Raw genomic sequence first — 25,943 nt, 5'->3', positions numbered from 1 at the left:
TTCCCAACCTCCCATCCTGTGGTTGTGTGGGACAAAACCCTGATACCATCCATGGGGACCCTTCCCAACCTCCCATCCTGTGGTTGTGTGGGACAAAACCCTGATACCATCCACGGGGACCCTTCCCAACCTCCCATCCTGTGACCATGTGGGACAAAACCCTTGCCCATGTGGAACAAGACCTTGTCACCATCCACGGGGACCCTTCCCAACCTCCCATCCTGTGGTTGTGTGGGACAAAACCCTGACACCATCCATGGGGACCCTTCCCAACCTCCCACCCCTGTGACCATGTGGGACAAGACCCTGATACCATCCACGGGGACCCTTCCCAACCTCCCATCCTGTGACCATGTGGGACAAAACCCTTGACCATGTGGAACAAGACCTTGGGGACCCTTCCCAACCTCCCATCCTGTGGTTGTGTGGGACAAGACCTTGTCACCATCCATGGGGACCCTTCCCGACCTCCCACCCCTCTGGCTGTGTGGGGCAAGACCTTGACACCATGGACTTTGCCATGATGGTGACAAAGAGGGAGAGGCCGTTCTGCCTCCTCATCCTCATCCTCATCCTGCAGGGCCACCCGGGGATCGTGGGCAGCCCAGGGAGGAGGGGACCACTGGTGAGTAGAGCTGATTTGTGCCCTTCCATCCCCCTGCTCGGCTTTATCCCTTTGGGAATGTGCCTCCAAAGTATGTCCATGGGATGGGATGGAGCAAGAGCAGCTGGAGGGGGCTCCTCTGGGAATCCTGCTGAGGGGAGAAGGGTTGGGAACAGGGCTTGGGATTTCCCACCCCTGGCACCGCTATCCTGAACAGATCCAGCAGCAAGACCGGCGCTGGCAGCAGGTTTTCCCTTCTGCAGGATTCCATTTATTTATCTTCGCTCTGAAATTGAAAAAATAATTTAAAAATAAAAGATCTGGCGCTTCCCTCAAAAGAGAGGATGAAAGCTGGGTCAGAGACACACCAGAGTGTTGCCAGCATCACACAGAGTGTCTGGGGACACGAGTGGGTGTTTGTCTGTCCGCACACAGCCGCAGTGATTCCATGAGGAGCTGGGTTTTAAGGAAAAGCCCCAGGGCTGCCTTTACCAGGCTGAGCCCTTCACCTGTGCTTTGGGTGGGGCTCAGACCCGGGGCTGAGTCTCTCCTGCCTTCCCTCCATGGCTCCTCTGCTGCCCTTTCCTCCAGGGATTTGCTGGTTTGCCAGGGGGCCGTGGGCACGCCGGAACTCCTGGATCCATAGTAAGGAAAAAAAAAAAAGAAAATGTTCCTCTGCATGAACTGTGTGTTGTTTAGGTGGTTGTTGGTTGTTCCAGTGGGGCTGGTGCTGCTGGTGGGGAATGTGGGACTTTCCTTGGGAATCAGGGCATCTGTAGGACCTGATCTTACCTGGTTAATAAAAGACATTAAAAATCCTCAGTGGTGGAAATAACTGGGGCTAGGGAAGAGCAGAATCATCCCCCAAGGAATCAGCAGAACTCCCTGAGTTCTGTGCAGCCTCCCTGAGCCTAGCAGGGTGTCCATAGGGAATGGCAGTTCATGGAAACGCTCCATGGCTGAGCAGGAGCTGGCTCTGGGTCCTGGGAGCAGATCCCAGTGGCAGAGGGGGGCACAGGCTCAGGGGGAGGGTGCTGGGCACTGCCCAGGCTCCCCAGGGAATGGGCACCGCCCCGAGGCTGCCAGAGCTCCAGGAGCCTTTGGACAGCGCTGCCAGGGATGCCCAGGGTGGGATTTTGAGGTGTCTGTTCAGGGACAGGGGCTGGGCTGGGTGATCCCTGTGGGTCCCTCCAGCTCAGTGATCTGGGATGGGGACCTGGAACAGCTCCTCCCTGAGAGCCTGCACTCAGCTGGGCTTGGTGATGATGTTGAGAGCAAGGATTGTCCCCTTCCCTGGTGCCAGCCCTGCCAGCCACGGGGCCGGTGTGCAGGAGCCACAGTGGCCGAGTTTCCCCCGAGACCCTGCTGGCCCCAGGTGACCCCTGGCAGTGAGCTCAGGGGCAGCACTGGGGATCGGTGGGGCTGGTCTCCTCTGAGCCTCTGATAACACCTCCTCCCCAAATAACCCCAAAGGGCTCTCCAGGAAAGCCTGGACCTGATGGAGACCCCGGTTCCTTGGGCCCCAAGGTGAGAGCTGGGGTTTGGGGGGTGATGGTGCTGAACAGCCCCCAGAGGCTCTGGGGGATCCCATGGACCCAGCCCAAGGGCTCCTCGGACCCCGTGGGATCACTGAGGACGGGAGGGTGCCTGACTGCATCCCAGGAGTGGGGGGCTGCTAATTCCCTTGTTTCCCTGGCAGGGGCTGCCCGGGAAGCCCGGCTTGGAGGGGCCACAAGGACCTGTGGGCTCCTACGTAAGTGATGGGGCTGCCCTCGGAGGGGACCAGACTGGGAGGAGGCTGCAGCAGCCTCCAGCCGGGCACTCGCCATCCTCCCAGGGCTCCTGCCTTTCCCTCAGCCACCTTCTCCCAAAAATACAGAGGTGCCAGGCAGCCCCAGCTGCCTCCTAACCCCGAGCTCTTCCCAGGGCTATCCAGGACCTGCTGGAGACCGTGGGAGGCTGGGACGCAGGGGAGACAAGGTAGGGACAGGACACCCACTCCAGCACTGGAGGGATTGGAAGCATTTTTGGGATGAGTTTTGAGCCCAGTGGATGGGTTTGGAGGTGTCCACAGCCTCCATCAGCCATGGTGGGAAGAGTGACCCATTGGCACTCCAGCACCTCTTGTGCCCAACACCTTCGGATTGTTCTAAGAGCTGGTTTTTGTTTTGTTTTGTTGTGCTTTTAAAAGAGGTTTTTGCATTAAAACACACAGACAAAAGGAAATCTTTCTTGCCTCCCAACAGGGAGAGAGGGGAGCTCAAGGACCCCCAGGATTTCCAGGGAAAGCTGGCCCAAAGGTAAGCGCTGTTTGCTGCTGCTCGGGGCAGCTCCAGCCCCCTGGAAGGCACCAGACAAGTTCTCTCTGCTGGGCTGGGAACGGGGAAAACGGGAAATCTTTGCCCTGGGGAACTTCTGCCAGTTCTTGCAGTTAAATTGGGAGGGGGCTCAGCCAGGGCCGTGTCACTGATGGTGCTCTCGTCCCCCAGGCCCTGCCAGGTCCCCCTGGTCCTCGTGGTGCTCCTGGCTCCCAGGTAGGGCTCTCCTTGGTCCCCGTGCTCCTGGCAGCACAGATGTGTGCCCTGCAGCACGGGTCCATCCCAAACCCCTTTTTGGGAGCAGGCAGCGCCCTGATCCCGCTCCCTGCTGGCTGGGCTGTGTCCTGATGCGGCACAGACCGTGCCGAGGTGGTCCCAGGACATGGGGATTTCTCTGAGCAAAGCCTCCCCCCGATCCCTGTCCCTGGTGCCCCGTTCCGTGCTGAACATCCTTCCTTCCCCAGGGCAGAACAGGTGACCCAGGTCCTCGAGGGCTCCCAGGGCTGCCTGTAAGTGCAGAGCTGCACCTTGCTGGGCTGGGGTGATGTCCCACAGGGTGACGCCGCTGTGGGGCAGGGAACACCCCAAACCCTGCCCGTGTGGGTGGTGACAGCCATGTCCTACCGCTGCAGGGACGGGGCCTGGAGCAGGTGGCACCTTTGGGCCCCGAGGTGACCCAGCTGCATCAGCCATGGGGCTTTCCCTGCCTCAGCCCTCCCAGAGCTGTGTTTTGGGGGGGCCTAAGGGGCTTTTTGGCCTTGCAGGGCGTTCCTGGCACAAGAGGGCTGGACGGCATTCCCGGGAAGCCTGGCTTGGGTGGAGAAAGAGGCGCTCCTGGAGCAGCTGGTGCTGCTGGCCCGGCTGGGTACCCGGTGAGTGCCGCTGATCCTCTCAGGAGGACAGGGATTGAGGGATTTGCTGCAGCAGCGCCTTTGGGGAGCTCCCTGAAGCGCCTGCAGGGAGGGAAGGAAAAAGGAGGCTGTTGCAGGGGGCTTGAGGAGCTGGAGCACGGATTCTCTTCCCGCGGTGACGTGTGGTGTGTCAGGACATCCCAGACCCTGCTCGGGAGCTGCAAAAGCTCCTGAGTTTGCGCCCAGCCTCTCTGCTGATGTGGGGTGCTTGTTCCCAGGGCCGGGAAGGTCCAAACGGACGTGAAGGGCCTGCAGGGATGAGAGGAGAGAAGGTGAGGACAGAGGAGAGGATCTGGTTTCTCTGGGAGCTGCCCAGAGCCTGGGGCTCACCCCACGGACCTCCCCAGGGCTGTGGGAGCCAGCACTGCTCCCAGTTTGGCCCCACCCCTGCGGGATGGGGATTTACATCTCGGGAGCTGACAGAGAACCACCACGGCTGCTTGTCCTGGTTTTGTGTCCTCTGCAGGGTGAGGTGGGAGATCCCGGGGGAGCCGGAGTCGGCGGGCTGGATGGGGAGCAGGTACCACACCTGGGAGCGGTGTCCCCGTGTGTCCCCACCCTGGCGGGGCTGCTGAGGCTGCCGACCCTCCAAAAAAGCCGGCAGGCTAAAGCTGGATCAGCGAGCTGTGCTAGGGCTGGGCTTGGCTTTGCTCCGCAGGGACCACCAGGACCGCCGGGAGCAGAGGGTCAGCTGGGGCCCAAGGGCGAGCAGGTGGGTGCTGGGGGTGGTGCTGGGCGCACCCCACTCCTGCAGGGTCACACCTGAATCCCTGGCAGGTGTTTGAAACGCCCCCAGCATCTTCATGCCTGGGGGTTGGCACTGCTGGGCGTGCCAGGGGGGTTCCATGAGGAAACGGGGTTTTTTCCCAGTATGGGAAATGATGGTGGGCAGAGCCAGGCTCGGCTGGAAAAGGCAGCCAAGAGTCATCCTGGTCATCTTCATCCTGTCCAGGGAGAGGCAGGAACCCGTGGAGCTCCGGGCATCAGAGGGAGCCCTGGGGAGCCAGGGGACAAGGGGACAGAGGGGCCACCGGGACGGCCGGGGAAGCAAGGGCAGGAGGTACGTGTGGGATTGCCCCCACAGGAATGGGGATGGGAAAGGTGCTGCCTCTGCACCCTGCCCATGCCGTGGCCGTGCCCCACAGAGCCTGGGGTGCTCCTGTGGGACCGGGATTGGTGCTTTGGGGTCCGTGCTGGGCAAGGTGTGCTCAGCATTTTGTCCCCACTCGCTTTGGGGGTAGCGGGGTCACAGCTGGGGTGAGCTCCTGGCACAGGAGGTGAGGCTGTGCCTTACCCAGCGTCAAAATCCCGGCCAGGGGAGGGTGGAAAAGCCCATGGAAATCAAAGCCCAGCTTTTCACCCGCCCTGGGATGGGGCTGGGGAGCAGCTGCTGTGTCTGATGTGGGCGTGTCCCCCCGGGCAGGGTGACACTGGTGACACCGGAGACCCGGGTGAGCCAGGACTGCGGGGACGGAAGGTGAGGGGTGTCTCCAACTCTGTCCCTCATTCCAGCACCTCGGGAACACCTCTGGCCTGCTCAGCCTCTCCATGGTGGGGACAGAGCGGGACAGGGGTGTCCCCGTGGCTGAGGAGCGCCCCAGGGTGACCTGCTCTCTGTGACACCCTGCAGAGGGTGACCCAGCTCAGCTCCATGCAGAAGCTCATTTGTTGCTGTTCCTTTTCCCTCGTCTCCATCCCTGAGCAGGGCAATGCTGGCCCCAGGGGCCTGCCTGGAATTCCCGGTCCAGGAGCTGCCACGGGGAAAATCGGAGGGAAAGGCCAGAAGGGAGAGAAGGGCCAAGAAGGTTTGCTGGCAAGTACAGCTGGGGCTGGGCTCACCCTCCAGTGTCTCCAAAGGCTGGGTGACGGTGCCAAGGAGGGGACTCACCCCTGGTGGGCCACCTTGGGCTCTGGGAGCTGCAGAAAGTCCTAGGAACTGTCAAATCTCCATAATAAGGGAGTTTCAGGTCTCCCAGGCATGATGCCAAAACTGGTGTGGGTTTGTGGGGCAGTTTGGGGTAATGCTGCCTCCAGCCAAAGTCCAGCCCCTGCCGGGCTGGGAACACGTGTCCCTCTGTGTGCCAGGGCCAGGGCGGTGTCACCGGAGCTGCAGGACCTGCTGGAGCCAGAGGATGGTTTGTAAGTGAGAACATGTCCCCTCTCCCCTTTCAACCTGTCACACACCTGGTGAGGGGACATTTGTGTCACTGGGAGCACTGGGCAGGGCCTGTCTCTGTCACACACCTGCCAGGGGACATTTGTGTCACTGAGAGCACTGGTGAGGGGACATTTGTGTCACTGGGAGCACTGGTGAGGGGACATTTGTGTGACTGGGAGCACTGGTGAGGGGACATTTGTGTCACTGAGAGCACTGGTGAGGGGACATTTGTGTGACTGGGAGCACTGGTGAGGGGACATTTGTGTCACAGGGAGCACTGGCAGGGCCTGTCTCTGTCACACACCTGCCAGGGGACATTTGTGTCCCTGGGGCAGGGCTGAGTGTCCCACGCTCCTGTGCTTGTGCCCCGAACAGGGTGGGACAGGACTCCGAGGTCCTCCTGGGCTCGACGGTCCTGAGGGAGAGAAGGTACGGAGAGCTGATGGCCCCAACCCTTCACCTCTGGGTGAAACTCCCCATTCTGGCCTCTTCCCAAGCTTTCCCGGTGGGAATGTGCTGGTTCTGGCTCATGGATGTCCTGGGCAGGCTGGTGACAGGGGGACCTGCCATGGGACACCCCTTGCCTTGGTGCCTGAGACCCAAAGCCAGCAAGGCGGGGAAGGGTTTTTCCATGGACAGAGATGTTTCCCCTCCTTTCCCAGGGAGATCCAGGGCCACGAGGCGTGGATGGACCTGCTGGGGCCGCAGGATTCCAGGTACTGATGCCTGGAATGTTGCAGAGCTGGGAATTGCCAAAGGCTTCCCCGGCTCTTCCCTATTTCCGGTACAACCCAAAGGATTTATTGCCCCTTCACTGGCCAGGTCGGGGGGCTCAGGATTGAGGGGGGTGTTTAACACCTCAGCACTGACTCCCAGGACCCTAAAACCGCAAACTCCCCGTACCTAAACCCCCCAAATCACACCCTTTCCAGCCTCATGGAAAACCTGTTCCTGCTACTGAATGCTGTTCACTCCCACGTGGTTCCCAGTGCTGCCTTGGCCAGCTGAGCGTGGGATGTGGGACAGGATGCTCAAAGTCCCCACAGAGGTGAAGGACACGGTGGTGAGGGGCTTTTCCTGAACCCCCAATGTCCCCACAGGGACTGGCCGGAGATGATGGAGCGAAGGGAGATGGTGGCAAGCCCGGCCCAGTGGTGAGTACCAGCTCTGCCCCCGAAAAATCTCCCCTGGGAAAGAGATTTGGTGGCATTTTGGGATGTGTCTCACCCTGGGGGTGGCTGCAAAATGAGCTCTGCCAGCCTTGGCCACGGCTCGCAGCTCCTGCCTGGCACTGAGTCACTGCTTCCTTGGGTTTCCCACAGCAAAACGCTCCCCAAAGGAATTTTAATAGAGCAGTTAAAAGCCGTGCCAAAGTGCCAGGGCTGTTGCACAGGTAACACTCAGCTGCTGGGATCTGCCTGAGGCGGCTCCATGGCTCTGGATTTCCCCTCCTTGGAGCAGATCCACAGGTGTCCGTGTGGCTCCGGGAGCTGCCCAGTGCCTGGAACACTTGAGGTGCCCCAGGATGGGGATTACGGTCATGACAGAGAGCCACAGATGTGTTCTGGGTGCCCTGAGCTCAGCTGCAGGATAAATCCCACGTGCATCCCAGTTTTCCCACGTTGCAGTGCAGCTCTGCCCGGGCGAGACGTGCCCTTACAGAATCCCGGAATCCCAGACCGGTTTGGGTTGGAAGGGACCTCAAAGCTCATCAGATTCCATCCCCTGCCATGGACAGGGACTCCTTCCCCAGATCAGATTGCTCCCAGCCTTTAGCTTGGGCAATTTGCTGGGAGAGGTCAGGCTGTGGAATAAACTCCAGGGGGAACTGCTGTGGAATAAACTCCAGGGGGATTTGCTGTGGAATAAACTCCAGGGGAAATTGCCGTGGAATAAATTCCATGTGCATTTGCTGTGGAATAAATTCCATGTGCATTTGCTGTGGAATAAATTCCATGTGCATTTGCTGTGGAATAAACTCCAGGGGAAATTGCCATGGAATAAACTCCAGGGGGATTTGCTGTGGAATAAACTCCAGGGGGATTTGCTGTGGAATAAACTCCAGGGGGATTTGCTGTGGAATAAACTCCAGGGGGATTTGCTGTGGAATAAACTCCATGTGGATTTGCTGTGGAATAAACTCCATGGGGATTTGCTGTGGGATAACTCCATGTGCATTTGCTGTGGAATAAACTCCAGGGGGATTTGCGAAGCTCCGTGCAGCTGAGGTGCCTCGAGGGGCGGCTGCTCGGGCCCTGCTGAGGATGGGGTGAGCAGTGTCCCCATCTCTGTGCCCTCAGGGCTCGCAGGGGGCTCAGGGACTGGCAGGTGCCCCTGGGCTGCGGGGCTCCACCGGGCATGAGGGAGCCAGAGGAGTGCTGGGCACCAAGGGACAGCCAGGCCGGCAGGTAACGCCTCTGCTCCACGGGGATGGGCAGGGGACATCCCTGGCACAGCTCTCCCTGGGGACAGCAGCCCCAGCTGTGCCCTCCTGCCTCCCCCTGGTGCCAGCCTCGTGTTTTGTCCCCAAATGAACTCAGGGGACTCTTGGGCCACCGGGCGAAGCCGGAGTCACCGGGCTGAGCGGCACTGAGGTGAGCCCCATCCCCTGCTCCAGCTTTTCCAGATCTGTGTCCCTCTGACAGCCTGCCTGGCATTTGGGTGAATAACCCACAGTTTTGGATTTATCTTGAATTCTGTTTCCTTTTTTAGGGCCTGGTGGGTGCAAAAGGGGAGCCAGGCAAGCCGGGAAAACCGGGACAAACGGTGAGGAGTGGGATGGAGCCGTGGTGCTTCTCACTGAAAGAGCCTGTGGGATGCTGGCATCTCCTGGATGTGTAAAAATCCACTGCAGGCACATCTCCTGCTCCTGAACCCTCCCACAGTCCCCTTCTGCCCAGCCCGCTCCAGAGAGAGGGAAAATCCCAAAGGGGAGAGTCCAGCTTAGAGCATCCTGCTGTGCACATTGGGGCAAGGCAGGGAGGGAAGCCAGGAGGGGCATCCCTGGCACAGCGTCCTCACAGAGGGGTTTCCTTCTCCTTTGGGATTTTAGGGGTCTCCTGGACGAGCTGGTCCTAAAGGATGGAAAGGCTGCAAAGGAGAAAAGGTACCTCAAAATCCTCCCCTGGGCATGGCACTGAGGGGATGCCAGTGGGCATGGGGTGGGCAGGCCTGAGCTGGTCAATCCCATTGGGGACCATGGAGAGAAAACTGGGAATTGCCCAGGGGGACAATTTGTCTCCACCTGGAAAACACAGGATGCCCTTGGGCTGGTTTTGGGATGAGGGGCTGGCAGCTCCTGCCTCCAGCCTGGCTCGGGGGGCGCAGGCGGGCACAGGAGGTGTGCCCAGCTCTGGATGCCCATCTCCAGAACCCCCAGCGCCTGGGGGGCTCTGTGCCCGTCTCCATGCAGGCAGCAGCTGCTCTTCCCCAGCGCTGGGGTGCGGCTGAGCCGTTGGACTGCACATCCCCATCTCTTCTTCCCCCAGGGCGACGCGGGCCGGGCAGGGGAGCCGGGGCTCCCGGGAGAAGCTGGCAGACGGGTAAATGGCACTGCTGTCCCCACGGAGGGTGGCAGGCAGTGGGGAGCTGCTCCTTGCAGCCCGTGCAGGGGGGGTCCCAGTCTTCTGGGGGCTCAGAATCCCTGGAGAGGGGATCCTGGAGGGATCAGGGGTGTCTGGATTAGTTTGGAACTACCTGTGACTCTTTCATCTGTGGTCCCCAGGGCAAGCGTGGCAAGGTGGGCCAGCAGCCCCCGCGGGGTCCCTGGGGACACAAGGTAGGTGGCTTTGCGAGGCTGCCTTGCCCCCCCCCGGCAGTTTGGGGGTGCTCCCACCTGCCTGAGCCCCGGTTTAGAAATGAACAAACCCTGATAGCTGAGCCCCCCAGCCCAACAGGGGCGTCCCCCACGCCCACAGCCGCCGTGGCTGCTCTCGCTGCCCTGGAGCATCACCCTGGGCACAGCCAGGGCTTCTCCCGTTGCATTTCAGGGCTACCCAGGTGACAAAGGACTTCCAGGACCCCAAGGCCCCCAGGGACCCTATGTGAGTATCAGCTGGGAGTTTTGGGGTGCTGGCTGCTCCCTGTTTGACCCCACTGTGTGACCCAGCTCTGCAGGGACCCGAAGCAAGGGCCTGTTTAAAATGAGGGAAGTTTTTAAGTGGTTCATCCATCTCCTCCTGTCTTCTCCTCCCAAATTAACATCCCAGGATGTTAATGCGTGCAGTCAGGCAAATCACATCATTCCCAAAATGTGGTTCTGGAGGCCAAATCCTTCTTTTTAGGTATAGGTCTGATGCCCGACAGTGCTGGGCACTGGGGGGACTGTGCCCATCCTCCCAGAGAGCTGGCATGGCTGGAGTGACAAACTACAGCCAGCAAAAAGGACTCAAATATTTATTTTAATTACTAGAAATGTATTTTTTTTTCTGCTTAAATTAAAAAAAAAAAATAAATAATAATAATCCCAACTTTGGCAGCTTCACCAAAAAAAAAAATCTGGATATTCTCAGCCAGCCAAGGCACCTCCAGTGCATTTTTACTGGGCTTTGCTGAGGGATGCTCCTGAAAGCAAAAATCGAAGAAATTATGAGAAAATGCCTCAACATTTCTAAAACTGCCTGAAATCCTCAGAATCCTCAGGTGTGGGGAGATCCCTCCTGGCCAGGGGCTGACAGGAGCAGCTCAGCAGCAGCGTGAGGCTGTTCCATGTTTCTCTCTTAGGGCATCCCGGGGCTGAAGGGCATCAAAGGAGACCCTGGACCGAAAGGACACAAGGTAGGGGACAAGTGCCAGGCGCAGCAGGGACGCTGGGCACAGGGTGACATTTGGTTTGCTGAATGCCATCGCTTATTCCCCTCTTTTTGAACCCCGATGGCTGCACCGTCCTTCTCTGGGGGTTCACCGTGTCCCCAGGCGCTGGGAGATGGAACTTTTTGATTTTCTCCCCACTCCAGTCCTTTTCCAGCTTTTCCATCCTCCTGCAGTTGCAAGCAGCAGTGTGGAGCTTTTTAATCCCTGCTCTCAGCACTGATGCTGATGCACCACGAGCTGAACCTCCCTCGTGCCATTCCTGATGGATCCTTGGCTGGATCCCATCCCATCCCATCCCCCAGCCCCACGGCCATAAATAAGAATGACAAGCAATCCCTGGGCTGCTCAAAGCCTTCAGGAAAAGGAAACCTTGGGAATCATTAAAACTTCAAATTTATTGTGAGCTCGGTGAGCAGTTCCTGGGAGAGCAGGCAGAGGGGAGGCTGTGCTGGGATTTTTCCTCTGCTCCAGGTTTCAGCACACCAAGGATCTTCTTTATTCTCTCCAAGTGCTTCCTGGCAGCTTCCAAGGTTTTCCTGAGAGATATTTTAATCTGGGATGATCCTTTCAGTTTGGAGCTGATCATCCCTGCTGCTGGCCCTGCACCCAGCAATGTGGCTGCAGTGAATTCTATGGAATCGAAAGGATGGGGGTTTGGGGGTTTTTGCTCCAGAAGTTTTGCAGCCAGCCGTAACTGGGAATTTCCCCACCCACACTGGTGTCCTGGGGGTTCTGTCCTTCCCTTTGCCACCAAAGCTCTCCCTGGCTCTCTCCTAGGGCGAGAAGGGCAGCAAGGGTGACCTGGGCCAGCAAGGGGACGATGGCTTCAAGGTGTGTGACAGGTTTTGCTCTTTTCCTTCCCCCCGGTCCCTTGGCACCCTGTGTGACATCCTGCCACATTTCCCAGGGCAAGCCAGGACCCCACGGTGTCCCTGGGAGGCCGGGACCCAAGGGAAAGCAGGTAAAGGCAGGGTGGAGAGGGATGTCAGGGACTAGAATGAGTATTTTGGGGTGAATTTCTTATTTTTCCATATGAAATCCATCTGGGGAAGGGGCTGGGTTGTAGAAGGATGCAGGGCTGGGGGATGTCCTGTGCAGGGCTGGGGGATGTCCTGTGCAGGGCTGGGAGATGTCCTGAGCTCCTCTGGTGTCCTTGCAGGGTGACACTGGCCCCCCTGGCCCACGGGGACATCCTGGAATTCCCGGGACACCGGTGAGTCCCTCCTGCAGGTTTGGGGTTCACTCCTGGCCCCACAGGGACATGGCTTTGATCCCAGCCGCCTCCCTCTTATCCTGGTCTTGTCCTTTCCTTCCAGGGCTTGTCCGGACCCAAAGTAAGCAGTGGGGAGCAGCTGGAGCGGGGTCAGCCCTGCCATGGGATCCTTTCCCTCCTTCCCACTCCAGGGGTGCAGGGGGTCTGTGGGGGTGCAGCTCAGCACCGCAGCATCTCCCACCTTGCCTCCCTTCCCTTCTCCACCTCCTCCTTTGGCAGGGGCTGAGAGGCTTCCCGGGCCTGCCAGGCCCCAGGGGCACACCGGGCATGCCGGTAAGCAGAACCCAAATACCCCCCTCATCCCAAAATCTGGGTCCCTCCCTCCCCTAAACGTGGCAGTGAGGCCCTGCCATGCCATGCTGTCATTCCATGGGCATTTCCACCTGCTGGCACGGGTGGAGGAGCTGCTGAGGGGCTCGTGGGCAGCAGCACGCAGTGCCACCAGCACTGTCATTGTCCCCCAGGGTCTGGCCGGCCCCCCTGGTCCCAGCGGGCCTGCACTGACGCTGTCCCAGGAGGAGCTGCAGGTGAGTGACCCCTGACCAGGAGGGAAGGGGCTGCCAGCGATGATGTCCCATGTCCCGCTGCTTCCGAGGTCCCCTGTGCACCAGGAGCAAGAAGATCCAGCTCTTCCCTCTCTTGTCCTTGTCCCCTGCACGTGCCATCCCCTTCCTCAAACACCTGATGATGCTCCTGGTGGGGGGACCCATGGCCAGCATGGTGATATCCCCTCCTTTTTCTTTCAGCACCTCATTTATTCCTCCAGCCACCTGAATTACACCGTGGTCTGGGCTCTGCTGGACACCCTGAGCCGGGAGCTCCAAGCCCTCGTGGAGCATCCCAATGGCACCAAAGCCAACCCTGCCACCACCTGCAAGGAGCTGCTGCTGGCTCACCCCGGCCTGCCCGACGGTATCGGGGGCATGGGGGCCCCCCTGGACCCGGCACGGTCCCCAGAGCCTGTGAAGGGACAGGCAGCTCTTTGAAATAAAGGGGGGATAAGGATTTCGGGGAATGAGGTCAGATGGGCTTCGTGGGCATCCCTGGAGAAAAGGGCTGGCAGCCAGGCCACCAGCTGGGGGGCACGGCAGTGTGTGGCACCCTCCCTGTGCCAAACCCTGTGCCAGGGGCTCTCCTCTCCTCCCTCCAGGGCAATACTACATCGACCCCAACCAGGGCTGCCCCCAGGACGCGCTGCTGGCCTTCTGCAACTTCACAGCCGGGGGGGAGACCTGCATAGCCCCCGTCCACAACCAGGTACGGCAGCTTCAGCCCCCAGGGACCCCTCACCGTGGGCGGGGACACGGGCTGGTGGGGCTGGACAGGGACAGGGTGACCAGTCCCTCTCTGTAGTGACCAGTCCCTCTCTGTGGTGACCAGTCCCTCTCTGTAGTGACCAGTCCCTCTCTGTGGTGACCAGTACCTCTCTGTGGTGACCAGTCCCTCGCTGTGGTGACCAGTCCCACTCTGTGGTGACCGGTCCCTCGCTGTGGTGACCAGTCCCACTCTGTGGTGACCAGTCCCTCTCTGTGGTGACCAGTCCCTCGCTGTGGTGACCAGTCCCACTCTGTGGTGACCAGTCCCTCTCTGCAGTGACCAGTCCCTCGCTGTGGTGACCAGTCCCACTCTGTGGTGACCAGTCCCTCTCTGTAGTGACCAGTCCCACTCTGTAGTGACTGGTCCCTCGCTGTGGTGACCAGTCCCTCTCTGTAGTGACCAGTCCCTCGCTGTGGTGACCAGTCCCTCGCTGTGGTGACCGGTCCCTCGCTGTGGTGACCAGTCCCTCGCTGTGGTGACCAGTCCCTCGCTGTGGTGCCCACTGCCCTGGCAGGGAGCTGTTGGAGCACTCTGGAGTGAGGATCCTGGTCACGGTGTGTGCCAGGCTGCAGGGACAGGCCGCACACACAGGCTCTGTGCTGGCTCCTTGTCCTGTCAGCGCCACTCTCCCCTGCTGGGACGCTGTGACAATTGTCCCCGCTCCCCTCAGGTGCCCATCAAGGCTTGGCTGAGCACCTACAGCTCTGAGAACACCTTTGAGTGGTTCAGCACCCTGCCCGGGGGTTTCCTGGTGAGTGCCCAGCTGGAACAGCCAAGGGGACACAGAGGTGAGGTCGGGGCTCTCCAGGTGCCACCCCGCAGTGGTGGCGCGGCACCCAGGTCCCCTGGCTGTGCACAGAGGGATGTGACCCCTCCTCCTGCGAGGAACTCCAGTGCCTCCAGGCCAGGGCTCGCCCCCTGAAGCAGCGCGGGTGTCCTGTGCCCTGTCCCTGCAGCTGGAATACGCGGGGGCCAGCCCGGTGCAGCTCCGCTTCCTGCGCCTGCACAGCCACCGCGCCGCGCAGAAGGTCTCGTACTCCTGCAGACCGGCCCCCGAGCGCGGCCGGCCCCAGCCCCACAAGGAAATCCGCTTCCTGGCCGACTCCCGGGATCGCAGCTATGCAGCCAGCCTGCAGGGCTGCCTGGTGAGCCTGGCCCTGCGCGGCCTTCGTGCCTGGAAAAGCTTCCCGGCGTGCGGGGAGCCCGCTGGAGAGCGTTTGGAGCGCCCCAGTTTGGGATGGAGCGGGAGGATGAGGCTGCACACGGTGGGATGGGCACGGAGAACATCCGCTCCTTGGGCCCAAGGAGCTTCCTGGCCCTGGCACGAGGCAAGGGATGGGGGGGACATGAGGGAAGTCACCACCCTGGAAAAGCCAGGAAGGGTTGGAGATGGGAGACTGGGTGCAGCCAAGGGAGCTCCAGGCCCTCAGCTGAGGGGTTTGGTGCCACTCAGCTGTCCCTGGTGGTCGTTTCAGCTGGACAACGAGTCCTCCATCACTGACACCATCTTCCAGTTCAGCACGGAGGAGCTGCGGCTGCTGCCGCTGCGGGACCTGGCTGTCTTCCACAACGGCGACGCCTCGCACCAGTTCGGTTTCACAGTCGGACCAGTCTGCTTCAGCTGAAAGTGGCGCCACCCAAACCGAGCCAGCCGGTTCTGTCCCCGCCCAGGAGCCATCCCACCGGGGATAGCCTCAGGCTGGGGGTGTCTCGGGGCTCCCACCCGCTCCGCAGAGCTGCCGGGTCTCTCCGAGCTCCGTGCTTGGAGCTGTGTTACGCCCCGGACTCCACTTCCTCCTGGAGTAGAGGAGTATTGTTTACAGAAGTCATTTCTCTATAAATTATATATATATATTATATATGTATATATTATATATGAGAAGGTGCTGATTTAATGACTGCTTGGGGGAGGTTTGTGTAATTATAATCGCTGGGAACTGTCTGTAAAGAAAATAAAAAATAAAATAAAATAAAATAAAACAACAAGGAGCAAAACTAGTTGGCAACACTGGGAAAGGGGAAGGAGTGGGGCTTTTCTTTGCCAGGGTCAAGTGCACAAATGGTTGGAGCATTGATTCCCCAGGACGTGGCCCTGGTGAACCTGGGGGAGCTCAGAGTGGTGCTGCTCCAGCACCTCCATCCCAGCCAGGCACCAGATGCTGCAAAGGAATGAAAATGTTAATTTCCCCCCAAATCCTGCCTCAGTTTTGAGTCTCCATCTCACTGAGAGGCGTTTTAGTGGTGTAGCACTGCCACAGTGCCTTTGTGGGCATCTGCCCCTGCTGGCACTTGGGGAAACCGAGGCAGGGGCAGCTCAGCACTCGCTGTTCCTGGGTGTAATGGGGATGGTTGGAATGTCCCAGCATGGAGCCAACATCTGTGTGCTTCTAGTCACAGCTGGAAGGAAAGTCCCCCTTTGTCCTGCCTATCTGTAGGGAAAATCCCAGATTCCTAAATGGTTTGGGTTGGAATAGAACTTTAGAGGCCAACCAGTTCCACCCTGCCATGGCAGGGACACCTCCCACTATCCCAGGCTGCTCCCAGCCCCAGTGTCCAACCTGGCCTTGGGCACTGCCAGGGATCCAGGGGCAGCCACAGCTGCTCTGGGCACCCTGTGCCAGGCCCTGCCCACCCTCCCAGGGAACAATTCCTGCCCAATCTCCCACCCAGCCCTGCCCTCTGGCAGTGGGAGCCATTCCCTGTGTCCTGTCCCTCCAGCCCTTGTCCCCAGTCCCTCCCCAGCTCTCCTGGAGCCCCTTTATGCCCTGGCAGGGCTCTGAGCTCTCTCTGGAGCTTCTCCTCTCCAGGCTGAACATCCCAGAAAACCTTCAGCATATTTAGGGTGCAAACCCCGGGTGCCACCCGCGCTCCGGGTACCGGAATGTTGGGGGGGGACCAGCAGAAAAACCCTGGGGCGCTTTGGATCGGCCGCAGGCCGGGGCCGGGGCCGGGGCCGGGGCCGGGGCCGGGGCCGGGGCCGGGGCCGGGGCCGGGGCCGGGAGCGAAGGGAAGGCGAAAGGCCGGGGCCGGGGCCGGGGCCGGGAGCGAAGGGAAGGCGGAAGGCCGCAGCGGCCGGGCCGCGGAGGCCGCACGGGGATGCGGGAGGAGGGGACAGAGCCGGCACCGCCCCGCAGTGCCGCTCCCGGGGAGCCCTGCGCCGGCCCGCCGCGCTGTGACACCCACAGCGGCGACAACAGCGACAACAGCGACAACGACAGCGACAGCCACAGCCACAGCGACAGCGACAGCGCCGGGACAGCGCGGCACGGCCAGGCCGGGCCCCGCGGCCGCTGCCACCGCCACCATGCAGGTGAGCCCCGGGACGGGCACGGCACCTTCCTGGAACCCCGGAAACCCCCTGGGACCCCGTGATTCCACCCTGGAACCCCGGAAATCCTCTGGGACCCCGTGATTCTATCCCGGAACCCCGGAAACCCCCAGGAACCCCGTGATTCCATCCCGGGACCCTTTAAATCTCCTTGGAACCCCGGAAACCTCCTGGGACCCCGTGATTCCATCCTGAAACCCCGGAAACCCCCTGGAACCCAGTGATTCCATCCTAGAACCCTGTGATTCCATTCCGGGACCCCTTAAATCTCCTTGGAACCCCAGAAACCCCCTGGAACCCAGTGATTCCACCCTGGAAGCCTGTGATTCCACTCTGGAACCCCTTAGATCTCCTTGGAATCCTGGAAATCCCCCCTGGAACCCCTTAAATATCCCTGGAATCCCTGATCCCCCCCTGGGACCACATGAATCCCCCCCCCCCCCGGAACCCCGTGAATCCCTACCTAGAACCCGAATCTCCGTGGATCTCCTTAAATCCTCCTGGAACCCCGAGTATTCACTCTGAAACCCTGAGAATTCACTCTGGAACCCCTTAAATGTGCCTGGAACCCTGTGAATCCCTCCCTGGAACCCCTTAAATCCCCCTGGAACCCTGAGAATCTGCTCTGGAACCCCATGAATTCCCCTAGAACTCCTTAAATCTCCCTGGCAGCGTACGGGGTCGCGTTGGACGGGGTTTGGAGCACCCTGGGATCGTGGAAGGTGTCCGTGCCCACGGCAGGAGATGGGACAAGAGGAGCTTTAAGATCCCTTCCAACCCATCCCATTCCACGGTTCTGTTGGATGTTTAAGGCTCCCAGCCCCCTTGGTTTGCTGGCAGCAGCAAGGCCTGGGGGGTGACAGCAGTCCCGAGTTTGGGGACACCCCCATGGCTGGTTTGTCCCCAGTGTGGGGGACACACTTGCTGGGACGCTGTGCTGTTCAAAGAGGAGTCGGGGCAGCTTTATCCCCAGGTGTGGGATCAGACATCCCAGCTGGACTGGAGCAGCAGGCTGGTACTGCTCTGTGCAGGCACCACTGGTTTTGCTAAGAATAACCCCAAAGCTGCAGCGAATCCAGCCCTAAGTGCACATTGAGCACAGGAGGTTTCCCAGCGTTTGTTTTTTTTTTTCCTGGTGTGAATTCCTGCGGGGGATGAGCTGGGCGCAGCCTCACCTGGGCTCCTGCTCAATCCCTGCTGCGTGGGCAGCGGGGGAGGACGGGATCCTCTCCCTCTGAACAACATCCCTGAGCCTGGGACATCCCTGACTCTTGGGGGAAGAACGCAGGGATTTTTAGGATTTTGCCCTCTTGTCTTTCACCCACCAAGAAATCTCTCTGTGGCATTGCTGTTGGAGAGGAGCATCGTTTTGGTGTCACACCCAAATGATGGCTGGGCACCCAAAAACGTGTGGAAATCAAAGGGGTTGTCTGGATCTCTGGAACAGGCTGTCTGGGGAAGGGGAGGAATCACCATCCCTGGAATTGTTCAAAAAACACGGAGAGGTGGCACCTGGGGACAGGGTTTAGTGGAGGCCTTGGCAGGGCAGGGCTGATGTTTGGATTTCATGATCTTAGAGGGCTTTTCCAAAGTTAATGACTCTGATTGTGCCCATCCCTAAAACAGTCACCTGCTCCTTCCACCACGCTGCAGACCTGTGGGTGAAGGCTGTAAAGGAGAAATAGCTTCATTTAAAGGCTAATTATCATTAATCTGTGGCCAAAGGAGGCTTAAAAGGGTGAGCCAATTAGGTGTGCTAATGTGCTTTGGGTAACAAGGGCCAAGGGGTGTAACTGGAGCCAGGCTGTGGCCTCAACACCCACAAGGAATTGGATGGTATTCCTGGCTGAGGCCGGTCCTGGTCCTGTCAGTCACTTCTGCTGGGGTTGGAAAAGGCAGGGAAGAGCAGCCAAACACGGATCCAAACACGGATCCATGCAGGAGAGGAGCAGCCGTGAGCCCCACAAACACCTCCTAGAGAGATTCACCAAAGGGAGCACGAAATTCCCAACAAAATTCCACCTTTTGAGCAAGACCTGGCAGCTGGGTATGACCTCTGCAGCTGATGTTACACAAGAGCAATTCCTGCTCCTCCTGTTTCAGTGGGGTGAAGGAGGAGGGGTGGGGCCTTTGCAGGTCCTGGCAGTGCTGGGATTGATGCTCCTCTGCCAGGGAGGCCCCTGGGCCTGGCCCCTGTTGTTGGGTGGTTGAGTTTTCGGGTGTCCTGGCAGTGCAGGAGGTTTCTCTGCCCTGGGGGGTAGAGGAGAGCAGTGGCTCTGCACACCACCTTCCCCTCAGCCTCCCCCTGTCCCCAGGGACCTTCCCTCCTCAAGTCCACATGTGGATGAAGTGCTGGATTCATCCCCCTTTGGCACAGGGATAAAGTGGCTTTTTGTCACAGCCCAGACACGCACAGGAGCTGCTGCTGGGGGTGAAAACTGTCCTGGTGGAGATCACGGGAAGAGTTGGACCCAGGCAGCGTGACTGTGATTGTCCCTGCAAGTTCCTCTTCCTGTTTCAGAACCGGGGAAGAAACTTGCACAGTTTGGTGAATCCCCAGATGAGCACCCCGGGGTGGGGGGCACAGGGACCTGCTGGCTGTGTGGGCACCCATCTCCCAGGGGCTCCAGCACTGCCCCTTCCCTGGCCTCTTTTCCAGATGACCTTCTACTTCTCGGACACGGTAGTGCTGCTCTTTGACTTCTGGAATGTCCACAGCCCCACAGGTAGGCTGCCAGCACTGGGACATACCTCCATCCCTCCGTCCGTCCCTCCATCCTTGTCCGTCCATCCATCCCTGTCCTTCCATCCATCCATCCATCCATCCATCCATCCATCAATCACTGTCCATCCATCCATCCCTGTCCATCCATCCATCCATCATCCATCCATCCATCACTGTCCATCCATCCATCCATCATCCATCCATCCATCAATCACTGTCCATCCATCCATCATCCATCCATCCATCCATCCATCCATCCCTGTCCATCCATCCATCCATCATCCATCCATCCATCCATCCGTCACTGTCCATCCATCCATCCATCATCCATCCATCCATCCATCACTGTCCATCCATCCATCATCCATCCATCCATCCATCATCCATCCATCATCCATCCATCCATCCATCACTGTCCATCCATCCATCATCCATCCTCCATCCATCCATCCATCCATCCATCCCTGTCCATCCCTCCATCCCTGTCCATCCATTCACCCCTGTCCATCCATCCATCCATCAATCACTGTCCATCCATCCATCCATCCATCCATCCATCCCTGTCCATCCCTCCATCCCTGTCCATCCATCCACCCCTGTCCATCCATCCATCCATCAATCACTGTCCATCCGTCCATCCATCCATCCATCCATCCATCCATCCATCACTGTCTGTCCATTCATCCATCCATCCATCCATCCATCCATCCTCCATCCATCCATCCATCCCTGTCCATCCATCCATCCATCCATCCATCCATCCCTGTCCATCCATCCATCCCTGTCCATCCATCCCTCCCTGTCTGTCCATCCATCCATCCCCTCACTGAGGGCTCTGGGCGGAGCTCTGTGGGCTCCTCACAGCTTTCACCCCACGGCTCCTGGAGCGCTTTTGGCGGGGCCTGCCCTGCCCTGCCGAGCTGTGCCGTGCCCTGGGCGTGCTCCAGGCAGGGGTCGATCCTCCCGAGCCAGGAGCAGCAAGCAGGGAGCTGTGTGCAGCACCCCCTCGTCCTGCCAACCCCCCAGGTCACTCAGGGGGGGCTCAGCTTCCCACTTTCACACTTTTCTCGCTGGTTTTGATTATTCTCCCAACTCCCACGTGTTCTGTGGAGTCGATGCAAAGCTGTGTTCTTGTTTCACAGCAGCTCTGTAGGATGAGAGGACACAGCCTTAAGCTGAACCAGGAGTAGTTTAAGCTGGACATTAGGAAAAAATTCCTTCACAGGACAGGCTTTGGAAGGGGCTGCCGGGGGAGGTGGTGGAGTCCCTGTCCTTGGAGGTGGATGGGGCACTCAGTGCCGTGGTCTGGGTGGTGCTGGGTGAGGTGACAGGTTGGACTCAGTCTCAAAGGGTTTTTCCAACCTGAATCTGTGATTCTGTCAACTAAAAAGCTAAATACACCCTTCCTGACATTTAACAACTCCGCTGCCCAACCCCAGTGCCGGCAGCTCCACTTCACCCCGTGGATGTTCCCAACCAGCCCGTGCCGGGCCCTGCTGTGCCCCTGTCACCCCCACAGCCTGTCCCCGTGCGTGGGCAGTGTCGGGATGTTTCTGCTGCAGGGATGGTGCTCTCGGTGCTGGTGATCCTGCTGCTGTCCGTGCTCTACGAGGCCGTGAAGATGGGCAAGGCCGTGCTGCTGCGGCGGGCGCTGCTGGCCCTGCCCCGCAGCCTCAGCCAGGAGGCCCTGACCGAGCCACGGGAGGGGGACAGCGACCCTGCGCAGGGCAGGTACCAGGGGACACCGCGGGGACACCCCTGGCACACCCCCGGGGGCTCAGGGGTGGCTCCGTGGCCCCGTGGCCGGCACAGAGGGGAGAAGGGCTGTGAGCAGGAGTTGTAGGCTCCCAGGGAAGGGCGTTGTGCACAGCCTGGGGAGGTGGCTCCAGGGGTAGCCCAGCCCCTCCAGATCCTCTGGGAGATGTCCAGGGTGGTGGCTGGAGGCTCGTGTTCCCCTCCAGGAGCCACTGTGGGTGCGGAGGGGTCCTGCTGGTTTGGGGATGGGCACAAGCAGCAACTCAGTCCCCACAAGCCTGGCCCAGGCAGTTCCTTCCTTTGGAGCCAAGCCCTGGATTCTTCCTCTAGTATTTAATCCCAGATCATTCCTGAGGCTGCTCTTACTGCCAGCCTCATTGATTTTGGAGCAGGATTTTGTTTGCAGCCCCCACCCCTCTCCCTGCTCCCCAAACCCCCCTCTGGCCACTCCAGGCTCCCGGTGGGAGGCGATTCCAGCTGCCCCAACCCCTCCTCGATGGCATTTCCCGTCTCCTTCCCCAGGTGGTTTTGGTTCCACGTGGGCCAGACGCTGTTCCACGTGGTGCAGGTGGTGCTGGGCTATATGGTGATGTTGGCAGTCATGTCCTACAACGCCTGGATCTTCCTGGGGGCCATCGCGGGCTCCACGCTGGGCTATTTCATGGTGTACCCCCTGCTGGGCCGGGGCTAGAGCCCCCCCCGCCGTGGTGGCCCCGTGTCCCACCTCCCGCTCCTCTGGAACCGCTGCTGTCAGCTCTGCTGGGTGTGTCGCCGTCCCCGCGCTCCGTGGGACGCAGAGCCCCAAGGACTTGCTGGGGGCTGGCCCCGCTCTGGGGACCGGGAGCCCCGTGGGCAGCACGGGCCTCGGCCGGTGGCTGTGCTGTCCCCCGCCTCTCAGGGACCTTTGTCCGGGTGATGACAGCAGGGGCGTCATCCTCCCCCTTTCCTGCCCCTCCCTGCTTTTCGAGGAGGTTCATCCCGGCTGGAACGGGAACGATCCGGTGACTTGCTGGGGACAGGGGCCCCTGCACCAAGCCCTTCTTCACACGGTGCCTTTGGGGACATGGGGGGGTCCTGCCACCCCCTCCCCGCTCCTGCGCAGCGCTTCAGGGATGGGGCTGGAGCAGCCCCGGAGCCACCGGTGCGGCTGTGCCGGGGGGAAATGCTGCTCCAGGCGCCTCTTGCTGCTTCCTCAGGACGCCCCCTTTAATAAAATCATCTCGGCTCCACTCCTGGCTTGTGTCCCTGCTGGGTGGGCTCAGGAGGTGACACCCCAGCGTCACAGTGGGACTGGGGATCCCCAGCCCTACCCGGGGTGGTGGTTCAGGAAATAAGGAGAGTCTCCTCTGGCTTTAAATAAAGCTTTTCCATTTTATTAATTATTATAAGCATATCTTTAAACATTTGTATAACTTTCTTAATAAAATATCCTGGAAGAGACAGGTTTGAAGTTCACAGAGAAAGGCACTTTGAGGGGGGCCTCCCGAGGCACTTTGGGGACCCCCCTGAGTGGGTTAGGCTGGGCACCCCCCTTCTGGGGCAGGAACGGTGGCACCTAAGCACAGGTGGGTGTCGGGTTGCTGGTCCCTGCTCCAGCTGTCACACCCAGGAGTCCTGCAGACCCCCAGCGCCTCCGGGGATTTTGGCATCGCTCTGTGGGGGCTGCAGCAGTCCTGTCCCCATCCCCGTGGGGGGCTCAGCAAACCCCTGCTCTTTGCTCAGCCAGGAGCCAAAATCTGCAAAGCCAGAGGAGCCATCCCTGGAAGGTGCTGAGGAGAGCCAGAGGGCAAGGGCTGGGATCTCTCCACTGCACAGCGAGCTGAGCCTGGAATTATCCCAGTCCTGCCAGGGACACGGCCTGAGTGCCACCTTCTCCAGAGATTTAACTGAACTTAAAATGGCTCCTGGAAAACCTGGGGTGAGGATGGCGGGGGGTGGGTTCTGGGTGCTGTGAGCTCAGCCTGGGTACCAGAAGCCCAGCCTAGGTGCTGTAAGCCCAGCCTGGATGCTGCGAGCCCAGCCTGGATGCTGCGAGCCCAGCCTGGATGCTGTAAGCCCAGCCTGGGTACCAGAAACCCGGCCTGGATGCTGTAAGCCTGGCCTGGATGCTGTAAGTCTGGCCTGGATGCTGTGAGTCCAGCCTGGATGCTGTAAGCCCGGCCTGGATGCTATAAGCCCGGCCTGGATGCTGTAAGCCTGGCCTGGATGCTATAAGCCCAACCTGGGTACCAGAAACCTGGCCTGGATGCTCTAAACCCGGCCTGGATGCTCTAAGCCTGGCCTGGGTGCTGTAAGCCCGGCCTGGATGCTGTAAGCCCGGCCTGGATGCTCTAAGCCTCGCCTGGATGCTCTAAGCCTCGCCTGGATGCTGTGAGCCCAGCCTGGGTGCTGTAAGCCCCTCCTGGGTGCTGTAAGCCCAGCCTGGGCACCAGCAGCCCACGCCTGTCCCAGCGCTCTCCCCTCAGCAGTGGCTCAAGCCCTGCAGTGTTCCTGTCCCGGCTGTGTCCCCGTTTGCCATCCTGTTCTCCATCATCCCCTGCAGCCCCCGCTCCCACAGCCGCTCCCAGGACCCCCCCGGGGGGGGATGGCAGCGGGCAGGTCCCAGGGAAACCCCCGGATTGGGGCAGGGACAACCCCGCGGACAGCCAGGAGCGTCCCGCACACCCACCCTCAGCAAGGCCAGTGCCAGCCCCGCGGGCAGCCCCAGGCACCGGCGTGGGGGGCAGACAAAGCTCTTCAGTAAAGCATCTCCTCAGTAGAAAAGAAAATAAGGCAGAAGAAGGACAGAGCAGAGCGCAGGGGATGCCCCGTGCCCGGCTGGGGCCACCCCCGGTCCGACCCAGCGGGGGCTGTGGGCAGGCCCCCGTTAGGCACGAAGGTCTGGGTGTCCCCATCCCCTCCCCTCTCCCGCGGTGCTGCTCTCCATCCCGGGGGCTCCTATCCCCCTCCCCCAGCCCCAGCGTCCCCGGGGCCAGTCCATGGCAGGGGGCTGGGGCTAGAACTCAGTCTGCAGCCCCCCACCGCTCTCCGTGGAGCCCCCGGGCTGCGGGGGGCCGCGCTCCCCCTGCTCGCCTGGCTCGTTGTCGCTGCGCTGGGGACACGCTGCTGACGGGCCCTGGGCTGCGGCTGGCGCTGCTGTGACAGGGGGCACCTTGGCCTCTCGGGGGCTGGCTGGTGCTGCCGGGGCCTGTGGCACTGATGGGGGGTCAGCTCCGGGCACGGGGGGCGCTGGCACGGGTGACCTCGGTGTGACGTGTGGCACCTCGGCCTCTGAGGGGACATCAGCTCTGGGCACAGGTGATGCCAGCACAGGTGACCTCGGTGTGACGTGTAGCACTTCAGCCCCTGATGGGACATCAGCTCCAGACACGGGGGAAGCTGGTACGGATGATCTTGGTGTGACGTGTGGCACCTCAGGTTCTGCTGGGACATCAGCTCTGGGCACAGGTGATGCTGGTCCGGGACGTTCTCTCCCAGTCCCTGATGGGACCTCAGCTCCAACAGGTGACGATGCTGGTGTGGCACGCTGCCCCCCTGACGACACCTCAGCTCCAGGCACAGGCGGTGCCGGTGCAGCCCGGCGTGTCCCGGCTCCTGCTGGGATCTCGGCTCCAGGGACAGGTGACGGTGCCGGTGTGGCCCGTTCTGTGCCAGGCCCCGGTGGGATCTCAGCTCCGGGGACAGGTGACGGTGCCGGTGTGGCCCGTTCTGTGCCAGGCCCCGGTGGGATCTCAGCTCCGGGGACAGGTGACGGTGCCGGTGTGGCCCGTTCTGTGCCAGGCCCCGGTGGGATCTCGGCTCCGGGGACAGGTGACGGTGCCGGTGTGGCCCGTTCTGTGCCAGGCCCCGGTGGGATCTCGGCTCCTGGTGCTGGCGATGCCGCACAGCGCACCCCGTCCCCGTCACGGGCTGGACCTTGCGGTGTGACATCCCCTGCCAGCTCGCTGCCCTCCTCGCTGGCACCGCTGGCGTCGGTGCCGTTCATCAGCCGCTCTCCCGTGCCAGCGCCGGTGCCATCCCCGAGGCTCTCCCGCGCCAGCGCCTCCCGGATCTCCTTCACCGCGTCCGGGGGGCTGGCGGGCGCCCCGGGGTGTGCCTCCTCTGGCTCCCGTGGCTCGGGGGAGCCGGGCTGCAGCAGCGCCTCGGCCCCGTAGGGCAGGGCCCCCTCGTCGTCCTGGATGACCGACACAACCTGCTTGGCCCTGCGGCGCCGCTCGGCCGCCGGCTCGGCCTCGGGCTGCCCGCTGTACTCCTCGCTCCAGTCGATGGGCAGCCCCTCTCCCAGCAGGTGCAGGTTGGGATCGCTGTTGTGCATCACCATGCTGTCCCTGTACAGGTTGTGCTTCCGCTGCACGGCCGCCTCCTTCACGGCTGGGGACGGGGAGGGACGGGTCAGGGGGCTGCGGGTGCCGCCGGCACGGGGAACCTCGCCCAGACCTCCCCGTGGGTGATGGGAGGGGCGGCTGGAGCTGGGCACAGGGGTCAGCACCCCGCCCGCTGCTCAGCCCTGCCGCCGGGGAAGGCAGGTGGGAAAGCTGCTCCTGGGGCAGCCCCCAACACGGGGTCACCCCTCCTTAGAGAGTCCCGAAAAACACCCTGCACGGGGTCACCCCTCCTTAGAGAATCCCCAAAAACACCCTGCACGGGGTCACCCCTCCTTAGAGAGTCCCCAAAAACACCCTGCACGGGGTCACCCCTCCTTAGAGAGTCCCCAAAAACACCCTGCACGGGGTCACCCCTCC

At 60.8% G+C, this 25,943-nt stretch overlaps 3 protein-coding genes across 3 annotated transcripts in view; 2 read left to right on the top strand and 1 right to left on the bottom strand.

Moving 5' to 3' along the window:
* The window catches only part of LOC120761856 (collagen alpha-1(I) chain-like), a 51,539-nt gene extending 36,327 nt beyond the window's left edge, over positions 1–15,212 (top strand). Inside the window, exons 32-69 of the mRNA XM_040083585.1 lie at positions 581–625; positions 1,196–1,249; positions 2,078–2,131; positions 2,304–2,357; positions 2,531–2,584; positions 2,851–2,904; positions 3,094–3,138; positions 3,387–3,431; positions 3,687–3,794; positions 4,052–4,105; positions 4,300–4,353; positions 4,492–4,545; positions 4,786–4,893; positions 5,257–5,310; positions 5,539–5,646; positions 5,919–5,972; positions 6,367–6,420; positions 6,654–6,707; positions 7,092–7,145; positions 8,292–8,399; positions 8,532–8,585; positions 8,704–8,757; positions 9,044–9,097; positions 9,480–9,533; positions 9,716–9,769; positions 9,981–10,034; positions 10,714–10,767; positions 11,581–11,634; positions 11,711–11,764; positions 11,963–12,016; positions 12,120–12,137; positions 12,296–12,349; positions 12,541–12,603; positions 12,823–12,988; positions 13,227–13,333; positions 14,064–14,144; positions 14,350–14,538; positions 14,869–15,212. Coding sequence (XP_039939519.1) covers positions 581–625; positions 1,196–1,249; positions 2,078–2,131; positions 2,304–2,357; positions 2,531–2,584; positions 2,851–2,904; positions 3,094–3,138; positions 3,387–3,431; positions 3,687–3,794; positions 4,052–4,105; positions 4,300–4,353; positions 4,492–4,545; positions 4,786–4,893; positions 5,257–5,310; positions 5,539–5,646; positions 5,919–5,972; positions 6,367–6,420; positions 6,654–6,707; positions 7,092–7,145; positions 8,292–8,399; positions 8,532–8,585; positions 8,704–8,757; positions 9,044–9,097; positions 9,480–9,533; positions 9,716–9,769; positions 9,981–10,034; positions 10,714–10,767; positions 11,581–11,634; positions 11,711–11,764; positions 11,963–12,016; positions 12,120–12,137; positions 12,296–12,349; positions 12,541–12,603; positions 12,823–12,988; positions 13,227–13,333; positions 14,064–14,144; positions 14,350–14,538; positions 14,869–15,018 — 2,637 coding nt within the window. The 3' untranslated portion in view covers positions 15,019–15,212. The remainder of the gene's footprint in view (positions 1–580; positions 626–1,195; positions 1,250–2,077; positions 2,132–2,303; positions 2,358–2,530; positions 2,585–2,850; positions 2,905–3,093; positions 3,139–3,386; positions 3,432–3,686; positions 3,795–4,051; positions 4,106–4,299; positions 4,354–4,491; positions 4,546–4,785; positions 4,894–5,256; positions 5,311–5,538; positions 5,647–5,918; positions 5,973–6,366; positions 6,421–6,653; positions 6,708–7,091; positions 7,146–8,291; positions 8,400–8,531; positions 8,586–8,703; positions 8,758–9,043; positions 9,098–9,479; positions 9,534–9,715; positions 9,770–9,980; positions 10,035–10,713; positions 10,768–11,580; positions 11,635–11,710; positions 11,765–11,962; positions 12,017–12,119; positions 12,138–12,295; positions 12,350–12,540; positions 12,604–12,822; positions 12,989–13,226; positions 13,334–14,063; positions 14,145–14,349; positions 14,539–14,868) is intronic.
* A 1,363-nt stretch (positions 15,213–16,575) lies between these two features.
* On the top strand, positions 16,576–22,594 carry SLC31A2 (solute carrier family 31 member 2). Its single transcript, XM_040083250.1, has 4 exons — positions 16,576–16,703; positions 19,381–19,447; positions 21,009–21,177; positions 21,724–22,594. Exons 1-4 carry the CDS (start codon positions 16,698–16,700, stop codon positions 21,890–21,892), a joined length of 411 nt encoding a protein of 136 aa, XP_039939184.1. The 5' UTR covers positions 16,576–16,697; the 3' UTR covers positions 21,893–22,594.
* NIBAN2 (niban apoptosis regulator 2) overlaps positions 22,553–25,943 on the bottom strand; it is a 32,311-nt gene continuing 28,920 nt past the window's right edge. Inside the window, exon 14 of the mRNA XM_040083249.2 lies at positions 22,553–25,572. Coding sequence (XP_039939183.1) covers positions 24,197–25,572 — 1,376 coding nt within the window. The 3' untranslated portion in view covers positions 22,553–24,196. The remainder of the gene's footprint in view (positions 25,573–25,943) is intronic.

The sequence above is a fragment of the Hirundo rustica genome, chromosome 20 (assembly GCF_015227805.2).
Source record: "Hirundo rustica isolate bHirRus1 chromosome 20, bHirRus1.pri.v3, whole genome shotgun sequence".
NCBI lineage: Eukaryota > Metazoa > Chordata > Aves > Passeriformes > Hirundinidae > Hirundo > Hirundo rustica.
Note: the sequence above shows the minus strand (reverse complement) of the source record. Positions and strands in the feature narration are given on the sequence as shown.